Source organism: Phalangium opilio, unplaced genomic scaffold (assembly GCF_054372755.1).
Source record: "Phalangium opilio isolate 3A_F unplaced genomic scaffold, DU_Popi_V2 ptg000003l_1, whole genome shotgun sequence".
Taxonomy (NCBI): Eukaryota; Metazoa; Arthropoda; class Arachnida; order Opiliones; family Phalangiidae; genus Phalangium; species Phalangium opilio.
In genome coordinates this window covers 12,547,817-12,562,546 of record NW_028324145.1, presented here as the reverse complement: position 1 = coordinate 12,562,546, position 14,730 = coordinate 12,547,817, and the positions used below count along the sequence as shown (strand labels likewise).

The window sequence follows — 14,730 nt, the reverse complement described above, 5'->3', positions numbered from 1 at the left end:
TTTGTTCCAAGAAGCTTTTTAGCATAGATGAAGGGAAAAATTCTGTACACTACATAAGCAATATATATACTAAAGGATAAAGGACCAGTCCTAAATTTGGCGCTTGTTCAAAATCGCTAACGTTATACTTCGTAGCCTCATTTCTTAATAAAACACTAAGAGACGAAGGTCGGTAGAATCTAGTTCTTTCATTCGCTCCATCCAGTACAAGTACCAAAACCTAGGAGGGCTTCCTTAACTTACAAACTTTTAAACTATAACCGAGTCGATTGTTATCGTGGCGTGGAAGACGGTTACGGAACAGCCTGTTTAGATTCTCTCCGATTTTCTTTAAAGAGGTCGTACGTCGGTACTGCGAGATAAGAATTAAATTCATCTGCCCTAAAATAATTTTTAATTCAGTCTTTGAGCTAGTCACATCGGGACGCGTTCCTTAATCAGTGTAAAACCGTGGGTTATCGCGTCCTAACGTTACCGAATCAGTTCCGCTAGTCGCGGCGTCCTAAACCTAATTTTGATTAAAAGATTGGGTTGGAATCTTTTTTTTTAAAGAAAAACGTGGATATAGCTAGTAAGATCGTATCGGCTTCTCGAAGATTGTACGTTATTTGACTCGAGAACTATGCAAACGGTCAGGACTACCGCGGGTTCGGGTGGAGGAGGACTTGGAAGGACAGGCAAGAAAGGTGTCTTTTATATTTTTGTTGGTTTGCGGTTTTAGAAATGTACCAAGTTACAGCCAAGTTAAAAAAAGAAACCAAACTTTGGTCTTATAGTTTTTGTGGATAATTTGGTCAATTCTAAGGTTGTGGCTAACGGTAGGTTAAGCCCCAGGTATTATTTGGGAATTTACTATCAGGCTTAAGTATCGCGACTTCATTTTTTTATTGTTTCACCAGCCTTTCAATTCCGAAGAAGTTAAGTATTTAAGTACGTTTTGTACGTACTATTTCTGGCCAAAAACTTTGTATTGGCGAGGATATGGGGGGGGGAGTCTTTGTGAATATATTTAATATAATTGTGGGCGACGATGTCTTTCTCCCCAAATGATACCACGTGACACGCATTCCTAGGCCAAAATGCGTGTCGTAGGTCTTAAATATAGACACAGAAGGCTCCGGCGCTCTTTGGAATGTCTCTTCTTGAAAAGCCATCTCTACTACTCGCCGAATGATGGTGCGAACATCATAAACAACCTACTTTTCTTAACTTTCAAACAAACCTTAGTGCCATTACCTCTTTCGCTCCCTTCGGAATTCATCCTTATTCTTTATACGTATATATATAGATCCTTCCGAGATGATGGGAGCGCCTACGCCCTCCTTCTAGGGTTGGGGGAAATCTTTATTAAAAATCGTACAAAGATTCCCCGACCGGATTCCTAAAAATTCTTTCCCTCGCTGAGGCTTAGTCATAAGGCAAAGTTCAAAAGGCTTAACCCTAACCGACATTTGAAAGGATATGAGGCCTAATTTTTTTCATTACTCTAAGACAAGAATATTAAAGCTTATAAGACCACCCTTCAATAGCCAATCATTTCGGTTTGAGCCCCTCAAGGAACCGAAATTAAACTTTGCCGCAATGTTTCTCTTTGGTTATTAAGATTATAACCTTTTACAAGAACACGCGGGCATAAAGTTAGTTCATTAGTGCTATTTGGGGGTGGGGGCTCGCTTTAGTGACAACAAGAATCATTATTTCAAAAAATTGTTTGCTCAGTCAAGGGGTGTACCTCAACTTCAGTATGATTTTCTGTACTTTTCCCGCGTTAATTACGACGCTTAATGATAAATTTTTCTTTTTTTTCTTCTCGTAATTAGCGGAATGCGATATTGATGAGATGACGGGGGACACAGTCCACTATAAGCCCGAAGCGATCGACACGCTCTGCGAGTTGACTAAATTCAACAAGAGAGAGTTGCAGTTGATGTACCGCGGCTTCAAACAGGAGTGTCCGTCCGGGATGGTAAGAGAAGATACCTTTAAAGGTATTTACGCCCAGTTCTTCCCACGTGGCGCCGATACCAGTCAGTACGCTCATTTTGTATTCAACACATTCGACCAAGATCACACCGGTGGCATCACCTTCACGGTAAGCGAAAAAAAATGTCTTATATCTTACTTCGTACCCCGGTCTGACGGTTAAGTACTGGCGTCCAGGACTTCGTAATAGGAATGTCCGTGTTGGCGCGTGGCAGTCTTCAAGAGAAACTCCGTTGGGCTTTCAACTTGTACGACATAAACGGCGACGGTTTCATCACCAAGGACGAAATGACCCGAATAGTGATGGCGATCTACGACATCGTGGGCAGGACGTGCGAACCAATAGTTGAAGAGAATACGACGAGGGACCACGTTGAAAGGGTCTTCCAGGTAAGAAACTCGTCATTCCACTCTTCGTACGGAACCTGAATAAGTCAGGGATTTGGAAAATGTGGGAGTAAGTCAAGGATTAGAATTTTTTCTTACAAAGTTATGGAAAGGTCAGGGATTTAGTTTGGTATATCAAACCATGATTGTTTCGAGCAATGCTAAAAAATGGGCTGCAAGTGTTATCATGAAGTGGGCTCTGGTAAACACCTTAAAATGGTCCCAGGGATATTCGGAAAATTTGGTCAGAGATAAGCTGGAGAGGTCAAGGATTTTCAATATAGAAATTTCTCGATCACAAATATTTTACTGTCCCGACAGAAATTGGACCTCAACAAAGACGGAGTAGTGACCATTGACGAATTCCTGGATTCTTGTTCCAGGGTAAGTAACAAATACTTTGTCCCGTTTAACCCCCGAATTAACCATGGTTTAATTCTAATTAATGGACCTGGTTAATTCTATCTAATTCACTGGTAGGATGAAAACATTAAGCACTCAATGACGGTTTTCAACACCGAGTTGTGACTGGTGGTCATCTTCTCTTGACGTCGAGTAGCCCAATCGAGAAAAAGGGGGTACGAGGGGTCCGAGGACCCCCGTTTCCCCCCGCGCGGACTACCCCCCCCCTCCCCGAGAACTCCCAACGACGCGATAGAAAAGTAATCCCGTGAGATTTCCTACTTTTTCGCTAAGTAATCACTATAAAACAAAATGGCCGCCTCATTTTTAGATAAAAACATAAACTAATCCAACTTAAACAAAATATTTAAAAACCAAAAAAAAGGTGCTGCTGAGAAGAGGCGCGAAAAACATTTCGTTCACCCCCCAATTAATCTAAGGACTAATGAAAACGACTCGTAATTAACAATTTCTGCCTAATTTTAATAATTCTCTATTCATTAATTCATTCATTCATTCCCGGCTGTAAAAAATTTAGGCTTCAAGGGTTTTCTAAAAGTTCAGACGTGAAAATTTTTCAGCTTTTTTTTTTTTCTAAGTTTTTTGGGTTAATTACCGGTGGTAATAATTACTTTAAAGGACGTTAATTAATAAGGAAAAGGAAAGGCGTCGCGTATACATCCCTGAAATTCGAAATCAACCAAAAACGCGAGTGCCAAATTGAAAAAATAGTGGCGAAATTGCGAAAAATAACGATTCGAGCCAAGGGAAAAATGAATTTGCAAAAATAGTCGCGACAACAAACACTGAAAATAAACTTTTAAAAGTTGAATTCCAAAAAAAAAAAAAAAAAATGCACACAACGACGACTAATTAAGTACAACATATTATTAAAAATCCCTTCATTAACCCCTTCACTTTAATTAACTCTTTTTTATTATTATTCTTAATGAAAGAATTAACCGAAAAGTATTATAAATTATAAGTGAGAGAGAATAAGCATTTCTGAACTATTTTAATCTTCGAAACAAGAAACGTTCGAAATTTAATGAAAACGGTGAAAATTTTTCATTCACTGTTTCAATCGCGGTGAAATTTTGCTGAAAAAGGGGAAACCAAAAAAATTCCAACAAAAAAAAAAAACACGGAAAAAGAACTTTGAAAATAATATATAAATGAAAATCAATCAAATTTAACTTCACAGTAGGCCTAGCTATTTAAAATAATTAAAAATATTTCGCGCGCTTTCGACTACAAGATAAACTTTTAAGCGAGATACTCGACAACCTACAAAAAAAAATTAAAAATAAAAGATCGTAAAATACAAAAATCGAAATTAATAAGTCAAAATACAAAATGGCTAAAAAATAAATAAATAAATAAATAATTTAGGTTTCTCTCGCGTAATTTTAGTAATACCGATGAAATAAAACAAAATACGACGAAAAATTCGTGAAAAAAAAGGTGTTATTATAAAATCGGGGAACGATTTTTCTAGGAATTCTAATATTCCGATTTCTTATATAAAAAAAATATGGTCTTTTTTCCTACTTTTGTTACTGAACTGATAAATTATTTAATAATTAAATGAAACTTTCCGCGTTTTAACCTAAACATGAAAAAAAGGAAACAATCAATTAACCGATTAAATAATTTCTTCGTGGCAATTTTTTCTAAAGAAAAAGAGAAACAAATACGATGATTTACAAGCAATGTTTTTTTTTTTTTTAAAAAAGCAAAAGCCAATCTTAACGCGAAACAGAAAACAATAATGTATATAAGATACTTAAAATTATTTATTTTTAGGGGTATTAAAAAAAAAGAAAAGAAAGAAAAGGGATATAATTCGGTTTGATATTGACGAAGTTGGTTGATTAATATTGCCTTGAAATTGGTATTTAAAATTCAAAAATACCAAAGTCAATACAATAATTACTACGAGCCTCTATGCAATATCAAACGGAATTTCAATTTGGTTTTGTTTTAATTTTCAAAATGAATTGCCTAATATTAGAAGCATCAGGAAAGGTAATTAAAAACTCTTAATATTATTAGTCTGGGGTTCAGATATTAAGGTAAGAAAATATTTAAAAATTTGTTTAAAATCTTGTACAAGTCTCAAATATTGGTTTTAAAATCCGTAGAAACATCAATGTTTTTGTTTAAAATCTAGTACAAATCTTTATCTAAAATCTGTTTAAAATCCTGTTAAAAAATGTCTAAAATCTGTTTAAAGTCTTAAATAATCTCTAAGCTTGAATCCGAGCACTAGAGAACGTGGCGAATTACTAATTGAAAATGCATTTTAATTACTTTACTAACGAGCAGTAATTAAACTAAATTAAACGTACCGAATATCTGACCCCTGGACTAAAATATAGTGAAAATTTTTAACTGTAAACAAAAGTAAAATTGTTCATTCAGAAGTAATTTGATACTAACTAGAAATTACGAAAAAAAAAAAAAAAAAAAAAATAGGCGAATGTCATTCGGTCATGGAAAATTAACAACCAAAATATATCTGGTTATATAACTTTACTTCTGATTAAAATTAAAATATAGCTAATAGCGATATCGCTTACTAAAACTAAAAAAAAAAATCTAAATTCAATCATAAACCAAAATAGATAACAATAAAGGTGTTTTTTCGGATGCAAACCGTAAAATGTTTTACTAAACATAATTTGATTGTAAAATAGGTAAATAATATAAAAATAAAATACCAAAAAACAGTTAAAATAATTCAAATTAACTCTTAATAAGAGAGAAAATAAATTTAAAAACAAAAAAGTTAAAATACTCGAGAATAAGCTATTATAAGAATCGTTAGAATACAAGAAATAAAAACAAGTTTAAAATTTAAAAAAAAAATAAATAAAAAACCCCCAAAAAATTAAATTATACCAAAATAATTCCCTTATTAATACTAAGAACCAACCCAAAGATGGCGCTCCTAAAATAATTAGATAAAATCTACTAAACTTAAATACCCAACTCCCATCTAGGAAACTGCGCCCTCTTCTCGAACCCCCCCCCCCACCCCTTCAGAAAATAAAAAAACCAAATCTTTACTCGATATTGCGCAATCGATAAATATATATAACTCTATTAAAATTATAATAATATCTATAGATTTGACTCTTCTTTAATAAATGAAAAAAATAATAAATAATTCAGAGAAGAATTAATTAAAATAAATAAACAAGAAAAATAATAATACCCCATTGATTGAAAATAGGGAATATGTTTAGAAGTTGTCGGGGAGCGTTCCGAATGAAGAGTTTTAATGCCTTGGACAAAAATTTTGAAATATCTAGATAACCCTAATTAAGTTAATTACAATTTAAAAAACAGGAAAAAAAATCATTTTAAATTATAACAAATTCAATTTAAATATTTAGGTAAAATGTTTCTTAGTTCTCAAAGTCCGTCACTCGTAATTAACGAACCAAGAACATATATAAGATCTGAGAATCTTAATTAGCTTTCCATAAGTTCACACTTTAGGCAATATGGCGACGACGGTGCGTGAGGGATCCAACCAGAACCAGAAAATAGTGTGGGGGAGGGGAATAGCCCAACTCTTATCTTTGAACGTACGTTCTCGGGTCTTAAATAGGTTCTTAATTCAACCAAAGGTTAACTAGAACGATGCACTTTTTAATGGCGGCACTTCTATTGCCATACTTTGTTTTGATTATGGCTTTGGTTCGACAGTTCATTGGTTATTTCAAATGAGCTGTCAAAGCCAAGCAATGGTCAAAGACACGTAGACCCTTGAAGTGCCGCCGGCAGTTGCCATTTTTCTATTTAGTGACGAAATGACGAATTAATAAACGGGAATTGGAAAAAAAAAAAAGGAAATTTTCTAAATCTCTAGTTTAAATTAAATTGAAAAATAGGTTAAAATGTTTTATTTAAAGACACGAAAGATGGATGGCGTGGAACACTTTTTGAAACGCGTCACTGATGTTTTCCAATTGGATTCTCGCCTTCCCCATACATTTACGCGTCTCTAGAAAACTTAATAGACTAATTCTAGCATAAACCACTAATTATTAAAGTCTGTACGATAGATTTAATGAAGATTTAAAGTTTTAATTAACGTTTAAATATAAATCTGTAAATGCAAACAAACTTAATCCAAAGCAAAAAAACCTTCGATTAATTTTTAAAAAGTGGTGGGTTCGAAATTGAAAAAAAAAAAAAAAAAAAAGAAAATAAGAAACCACTCAGCCTAAAACGTTTGGAAAGAAATAAGCTAATTTCTTCTCTATATAAATAAATATAAAATAAAAATAAAAAATGCTCAAAAAACGTTTTTCACACGTCATTCGGTTAAAAATCGCGTAACTTTTTTCAGTTTGAAAAAAAAAAAAGAGTATAATACAATTCATTTCATTTGTTTGTTTTCTGGTTGTTTTTTTAAAAATACGAAAACTTTAAAAACAAAAATACCCCATAAAAAATAAAATGTTATTTGTAAATATTTTTTTCTTTAAAAATCGACAAACTCGACTAAAACTGTTGATACGGAGAGAACGTTCTCTAGAAAATAATCTTGACTTTAGGAGGTTTTTGTCATTAAATGGGGACGTGATATAAAATTTTACGACAATAATAAAAATATTGTTCCATGTTTCTGACCGTTTTCTTTCATTTTTAAAAAACTATCTAAGCTAACGACGGGTGTTGCCCGGCAAACCGAAAAGAGTTTCCTGTTTGTGTAGACACTATCAAAAGTTCATTATTACTATTAAGTCATAAAGTATACTTCACTCAATGGAGCTTTAATATGGACCAACCCGTCTTGTTTAATCTCATCTGCCGTAACTGCTGGACCAGCTTCTGTAAAGTATGCCATTTATTGATTTTTATGATGTTTTATGGTGTGTTTACGCTGTTATACTGTTTTTTTTGTGTTTTAGTATAAGTAAGAGTTTCAGTTTTAGTTTGAACTGTGTGTTTTATTGTAGTTTCTGTGCGTTTTATTGTAGTTTTTGTGCGTTTTATTGTAGTTTCTGTGCGTTTTATTGTAGTTCTTGTGTGTTTTATTGTAGTTTCTGTGCGTTTTATTGTAGTTTCTGTGCGTTTTATTGAAGTTTTTGTGTGTTTTATTGTAGTTTCTGTGCGTTTTATTGTAGTTTCTGTGCGTTTTATTGTGGTTTCTGTGCGTTTTATTGTGGTTTCTGTGTGTTTTATTGTAGTTTTTGTGTGTTTTATTGTAGTTTTTGTGTGTTTTATTGTAGTTTCTGTGCTTTTTATTGCAGTTTTTGTGTTTTATTGTAGTTTTTGTGTTTTATTGTAGTTTCTGTGTGTTTTATTGTATTAACCCAAAAACTTTCTAAATCTAGCGTTTTTTAAGTATAAAATAATTATACCTTTCTTTTGTGATTCTTAAGTGTATAACCGTTAAAAATTTGTAAATTTTTCAGAAGGGCGCAAAAAATGATTAGACTAATTAATCTTTTTAGTTTTCGTATATAATGGGGTTACAAACATGCGATTGTTGTATTCGTGTTTGATTTCGTCACTAGCAAGATGGAGTGCAGGGTTAGAACCGCGAAGGATCGACTTATTCGGGTTATTGGTGGGCGAACGATGATGTTGAAGAACACCGCTAAATAGTCTGGTGATGATCAGACTATTCCTAATGCGAAAAACCAGCATAACCATGGAGTTAATCATATGGAAGTTGCGAAAAAAACGGATCCTACAGAAGTTGAAGAAAGAAGTCGCGGACAACCCATTGAAATCTGTTTTGGAGGTATGAACTGTTTTTGCCTGTATTAATCTCCATGATTCAACAGATTCACAGTGAAGTTCGGGCAGAGTCAATTAATGGAGCCGAGAATGAAGATATAGTTCGTCAAGCTTTCCCTAGTCATTATCAGTGCGAGTCATCTTTAAATCGGAAACGTGCTGAAAATCATCCTAACAACCCATTAACTCGTGGAGCTATCGAACTCGTCGGTCAGTGGACAAGGACTATATCTGAGCATAATTTTCTGTTATTCAACGCAGGCGACGAAGATAAGATACTCATTTTCGGAACTGATCGGATGGTTGGGAGAATCTGTTCTGCTCAACGCGTATGCGTGGATGGAACATTCAAAGCTTCACCGGCACTATTTTATCAACTCTTTACATTGCACTGTCTCGACGATCTTGAGAACAAACGGAATATTCTAAGAGAACAATTGGACACCGGCGCTAAAACACCCGAAGAGTTTTTGGAGGCAATAAAATTTGGTTTTAATTTAGAATAGTAAAATGTATACGATACTTATTTTAATTTTGTGAGAAATAAATATTTGGGTTAAAAATCATTGGGAGAAATAATTTTGGGTAAACTGGCATTGGGATAAGTAGCGTTTGGGAGAACTATTTTGGGGGAAATGGGGCTAAATCAAATAGTTCCCTCATCATTACTCTATTAGTGCTGAACTATTTGGCAAGACGCGCTCGTGTATTTTGTGTCCCACCCTAAGACGAGGTTTGTGGTTTGATTGCTGGGGATTTAGTGCCGAACAATTATAGAATTCATCTTACGTTTAGATGAGCGGGAAAGCAAACCAAAAGGGTGAGCCTTTGAAGAATGACATTTACATACACCTTCTGCCATGGCCCTCCCTCTCCAAAATGGTTACGTGAGAGGTACTTAAAACAGTACTTACAGTATTTACCATTTTGAACAGATGACTACGAATTGCCACTTTGTTGATCTGAAGGAGCCACACGTTGATTAAGAAAAATTTGCATCACTGTAAAAAAATAATAATTTTTAAGTTCAAAAAATTCTTTTAAATCCAAAAATATTTCTAATTATCTGAAAATAACAACCTAATTTTGCTACATTTTTATTCAGAATTAGTGTATCTAACTATTATTTACGCTATTCAACATTTAATCGCGATCCACCTTCTTGGCTTCTTCCCATTCGCCGGAAGTTAGGCTTATCTCGGAATTCGTGGAGGAGGGTGACGGGAAGAAATTCGTCTGTCGTCTGGCCTTTGTAACAGACGATTTTCTTCCGTTACTCCCCTCCACGAATCCTGAGATAAGCCTAACTTCCGGCGAATGGGAATAAGGTGGATTAAAAGCTATTTTAAGTGCTCAATGTAATGTTAGATTGAAAAAAAAAAATTATTCCAAAAATATTTCTAAATATTCGAAAATAGTTACCTAATTTTGCTCTATTTCTATTCATAACCAGTTAATCAAACTATTATTTAAGTGATCCAACAATTAATTGCAATAGGGACTTGGCAGTACTACGTCATGCAACGTCAGGCTACCTTCCACTAGTGCTAAAAAACATACCAGGAGGAGGGGCTTATATAGCTTTCATTCTGTTAAAAAAACATACCATAATGGCGCTGGGGGCGGAGTTAAGCCTGAATTGCCAAGTCCCTATTAAACCCGATTTCAATTGCTTAATTAGATGATAGGGCTACAATTCTTTAGCGCAATTCCTTAAGCCTAGTTTTGAAAGTGTAAAAACCGTTTAATATGCGTGAATAGTTGCGCAGAAAGCTAACTTTCGTTCAAGTGTTCGGAAAAATATTCTACCCCCTCCATCTACCGGCGAATGTTGATTGATTCTCGAGACTCGACTTGGAGTTTGAGACTGTTTGACCCTGAGAAGGACGGTGATAGAGGAAAGTTAATTCGAACTTTAAATTTGCGAGTTTTAATTGTAAAGCTACATTCTACGATGGTTCGTCTTACCAGATTGTTGATGGGTAATTATACATATTAGTTACATTTTGATTATAATACCTAGAATTTTTGTATATTGTTTGTCGATTTGACCAAGGCTTACGTAGAGTACTATCTAGAATTAGTAAAATAGTAAATAATTGTTGATATATTAATTAACGCGTCACTTTAGGCCCCTCGCCTTTAAAAAAGTGGATGTATAACATGGCAGGATTCAACAAATACGGTAAAAGCGATATTAAAACGCATCTTTTAACAGGGACAAGATTTTAACGGATAAATTTACCCTATAAACAGGCCTAATGCACGATGATTGCCTGTATGAAAACGAGATTGTAGAAAAAGCCTTGAAACGCGTTCCTGCCAAACTAATTGACGAACGAAACTTTCGTATGACTCGCGCGTTTCAATTAAGTTTAAGTCACAGTATCTTACCCAAAGAGCAATGGACAAAATACGAAGAGGCAAGTTTGATAAAAACTATTAAATTGAAAGAAAAACACTAATCTTACCATCATTACAGGATGTCCGATATTTGCAGCCATATATCGAACAAGTTCAGAAAGAATTGGAAGAAAAAGCTAAATGGGAAGCTACACACAATTAAATCAATCAATAGATAAAAAGTTTCACTGTATTATGTATGTTATAATAAATTAAAGATAGTTATATCGTAATATTGTAATTTATTTTCATTTTTTCACGGCTATTTTAACACTTGGCATCAATAATCACATTTACTAGGATTGGAGTGTTTTTTATTAAAAAAAAATTGTTCTCTGATCCAAGATTAAAAGGAAATTAACCCGGGAAATGTCTTTAATAATTAAAATTTTACACTGGGGGGGGGAAGGGGGACAACTTAAAAACTATACGCATTTATATGCACTTTTCCATCAGGATTACCAATTTGTAGTCTTTTAATGTGATTATAGATTTTGAGGGCGGGTCCTAATCTTAATGACATTCCCGTCAATACATCGGAACGTTTCATTAATAACAATGACTTTCCATCAATTTCCTACCCATGAAAATGAAAACCAAAAAGTTATTCCGTAACTTTCAGCCTGACTTTCTGTCCGTAACTTTTACCTGATCCCGAAATATGGCAGCTTGTTCGGGGAATCCAATCTCAAACAAAAATTTATAGACATCCTCCATTGACCAATCTTTGGCATCAGGAACCGTTTGTGGATAGCCTATTTGTTTGGACACGTCATTTGACGATGTCCCTCGTGAAAGGAGAGACTTTGAATCAGAATCGTTGCTTTCCACCGAAGCTGGTGAATCGCACGGAGTTGGAAGACCAGACAATACCGTGCTTGGAGCATTCTCTTTAGAGAAAAAATTCAACCAGAGCTCCAAGAAGAACGTTACTTACGCTTACTACTCTTCTTACCTTTAGCTTGAGCTTGAGCTTGAGCTTGATCTAAGGCTTTACTTCTACAACTAGTAAGATTTTCAGATTTTTCCAAACCACCAGATACTCTGGGTTGATGAGGCTGATCGAAGCATTGAAAACAAACCCATTTCCCTTGAGGTTTCTCGACAATTTTAGGTTTGTGACAACTCATATGGTATCCTTTATCGCAAGAATCGCAAAACAACATGCATTCACCATCTTCAGCATCCTCGCAAACGGTACAAATTTTACAATCCATACACTGCCAAGCGTATAAACGAGATTTTCTGGCTAATTCCGGGCTATAATCCATGCACGTAGGATGGGCTAAGAGTAACATTTTTAAATTATATTTAAATTGGATATTTAAGTTTTAAATCTTACCTTTCGCGTTGCAATCTTTACAGATTAAAAGGTCTTCTTGTACTCCCGAAGGGTTTGAGGATGCTGGCATCAAACAATAATCACATTTTATGATCTCTTCTTCTACGATAATTGGGTCGGGTTCGTCAATGCAATCTAAAGACGGCAAACTCGAAGTTTCGAGGAAATCAGGACCATGGTACTTCTTAAATCTCTGTTAATTTTTTTTAGTACTAATTAATATTTATTTCCTAAACTTAAAAATACTAAAAAAAAAAAAAAAAAATAACCTTTCTAGGCTGGCAATTAGGCCTAGGCATATTATAAAGTTACTACTTTAAAAACAGGATCAAAATAAATATTTCACGCAATCAATTTAATTATGTATCAATTTCTAGTTAATTAAGATAAATATTAACTACATTACTCTATATAGAAATTTATATTATACCTCGCTAAATGTATATATTTTTTTTATTTCGTAATTTCAAAATCTAACGCCAGGTGGCGGCCCATAACCAAGGAAGTTGACATTTGGCGCCAAATATAATTACGGACGCGCGCGCGCGCCCCACTTCCCGCCATTTTTGAAGCCAAGGCTTAGTACTAATCTTAAAACTGGCTATTTTCACGTCTAATTAAACTTTTTAAGCCTAATTTTCCTTACCTTTCTTTGACTAGGCGGACGAGCACGTTTTTTGAGGTAGTCTTCGGATAAATGCGGCTTTTTACTTTGGCTGAAGATGTGAGGTATCATCCACTTGCGCGTAACCGCCTTAGAAAATTGAAAATTCTTTTTAGCCTTAGCTTTTTTTCTCTTGGTAGGAATTTTCTTCGGTTTCAAATCAGCCATTTCAACTTGACTTTGTTTCGGTTCTACTAGAGGTATTTGTAGATTTGGCGGTGAACTTTGAACTACGTTAATATCTAAACCTGAACCAGTTGAACTTCGCGACAGATTCTGAAAAGTTTTGTTTCATAAGATCAAATTCTCTCGCGCGCATCTTCTTCCGTTGATCCCGGAGTTTTTTACCTCGTCATTTGAGGATGTAAGGTAACAATTGGTGGTTTTAGCATTTGTGGTGGTATAATTTCCGTTACTTAGGCGGCGAATTCGATTTCCATAGTCCACTTCCTGGTCCAAGGCTTCCTTCAAATTCCTACGGTTCAGTAGGGTGGTAACGCTGTACTTCATTGATTGAAGTTCGATGCTACTTAAAGAAGCTCCAGTCTCTTCCTCTAAACCATCTAAATATTTCCAAAACCCTTTGTTTTAAACTGAAAAAGTCGCTAGGAAACCTATTTAATATAACCGGGCCAAGGCTTAGCGTCTTACAATTGTTTTTGTTGTTAGCGATTGCCTCTTGGACTAGGTTTTCTAATGTACCAGAAACGTCGCTAGAAACGACCATTTGTGATTCGGAAGACATTACTCTTCGTGAAATGTCGGCATTCCGATAGCTAGCGCTTCCTTTGTAATCAACCTTGATAATATCTTCCGATTTTATCAATTTTTCCAAGTATTGTTTTACTTGCTTCTCATCAAATCCGCACCTACAATTTTTTTTTTTTTTCGGAAAACTTGAGTGCCACATTCTTGCGCAGCGTGAAAATTTTCGTCATTCCCACCCTATGCCATAGATCTTATAGGTCTTTTGTAGACCACCGAGGGGCAAAATGACATAAGTACGCCCTTTGCTAGCGAGATAGCGTGGAACAAACTAAGTACTAGGGGTTCCGTGGGGATAGCCACAAATTTCGTATGTTGGTCGGGTTTGTGGATTTGACAAAACGTGGAAATGCATTTCAGGGGTATTTTGACGAATAAGTAAATGAAAAAAAAAACACCACTCACGGCCTATGGGTCACGTGACTTGTTTTTAAAGGGGCGAACAATCACTAACGCTATAATAAGCAATTTTACTGGCTTCCATTTTTACTCTAATTATCATTACTTAGGACATACGCGATTTTACCACAGTAACTAATTAATTTAACTCTCAGACTTACCGCCTTTCCAAAAAGTTCGATATATTGTTGAAATTTGGTCTTGATTTTCTTCTTCTGATCGTTTCGATGGCGTTCAGAAATTCCACCTTTACGTCCAAATTTGGATTCATCTTATTACTTATCTTACTAAGTTAAAATATTAAAAGCGTGATAACACCCCACGCGGTTCCGGGAGTTTTGAGTCTGGTCCGGTCGCGGGACCCCTTGAATAGTGGAAGACTCGAAGCGGGAGGAGAGTGGAAGGTATGGCAAGCAACGTCGGCAGCGTGACAAGGCCTAAACGATAAAAGTCGCGCGGCGACCGGCCGACGAAAGTACGAATTTCATTCAAAGCCGATAGAAACTTCTAAATTTGCGAAATATTAATGCAAAATTCGATAAAACGATAACGTTCGTTAAAATTTATCCTTTTTCCTCGCGAAAATTGTGATTAAACAGATTTTTCTGTTAAAAAAACGCCC

At 35.0% G+C, this 14,730-nt stretch overlaps 4 protein-coding genes across 12 annotated transcripts in view; 3 read left to right on the top strand and 1 right to left on the bottom strand.

Annotated features, from left to right (window-relative positions):
* LOC149717930 (Kv channel-interacting protein 4-like) overlaps positions 1-7,413 on the top strand; it is a 283,534-nt gene extending 276,121 nt beyond the window's left edge. For 7 of the 8 annotated variants that reach the window (XM_089841516.1, XM_089841533.1, XM_089841524.1 and 4 more), the window contains 4 exons: positions 1,821-2,092; positions 2,161-2,373; positions 2,692-2,754; positions 2,851-7,413. In XM_089841516.1, coding sequence (XP_089697642.1) covers positions 1,821-2,092; positions 2,161-2,373; positions 2,692-2,754; positions 2,851-2,898 — 596 coding nt within the window. In that variant the 3' untranslated portion in view covers positions 2,899-7,413. Of the gene's footprint in view, positions 1-1,820; positions 2,093-2,160; positions 2,659-2,691; positions 2,755-2,850 lie in introns of those variants that run through there. The other variant, XM_089841506.1, reaches the window with a different exon arrangement.
* A 1,026-nt stretch (positions 7,414-8,439) lies between these two features.
* Positions 8,440-9,099, top strand: LOC149717929 (uncharacterized). The gene is made up of 2 exons (XM_089841622.1): positions 8,440-8,539; positions 8,583-9,099. The coding sequence occupies exons 1-2, from the start codon at positions 8,447-8,449 to the stop codon at positions 9,039-9,041; spliced, it is 552 nt and encodes a 183-aa protein (XP_089697748.1). The 5' UTR covers positions 8,440-8,446; the 3' UTR covers positions 9,042-9,099.
* Positions 9,100-10,402: 1,303 nt separating this feature from the next.
* Positions 10,403-11,171, top strand: LOC149717928 (cytochrome b-c1 complex subunit 7-like). Its single transcript, XM_089841715.1, has 4 exons — positions 10,403-10,517; positions 10,667-10,720; positions 10,792-10,958; positions 11,018-11,171. Exons 1-4 carry the CDS (start codon positions 10,490-10,492, stop codon positions 11,099-11,101), a joined length of 333 nt encoding a protein of 110 aa, XP_089697841.1. The 5' UTR covers positions 10,403-10,489; the 3' UTR covers positions 11,102-11,171.
* LOC149717927 (uncharacterized) lies at positions 11,113-14,409 on the bottom strand. Of its 2 annotated transcripts, none has more exons than XM_089841413.1 (8): positions 14,270-14,409; positions 13,596-13,813; positions 13,293-13,507; positions 12,927-13,220; positions 12,281-12,473; positions 11,894-12,223; positions 11,587-11,828; positions 11,113-11,515 (listed from the first exon to the last, which is right to left on the bottom strand). In XM_089841413.1, the coding sequence occupies exons 1-8, from the start codon at positions 14,377-14,379 to the stop codon at positions 11,357-11,359; spliced, it is 1,761 nt and encodes a 586-aa protein (XP_089697539.1). In that variant the 5' UTR covers positions 14,380-14,409; the 3' UTR covers positions 11,113-11,356. The 2 variants fall into 2 exon arrangements, with proteins under 2 accessions (XP_089697539.1, XP_089697542.1); XM_089841416.1 differs by having other exon boundaries at positions 11,587-11,834; positions 11,912-12,223.
* Positions 14,410-14,730: the final 321 nt, after the last annotated feature.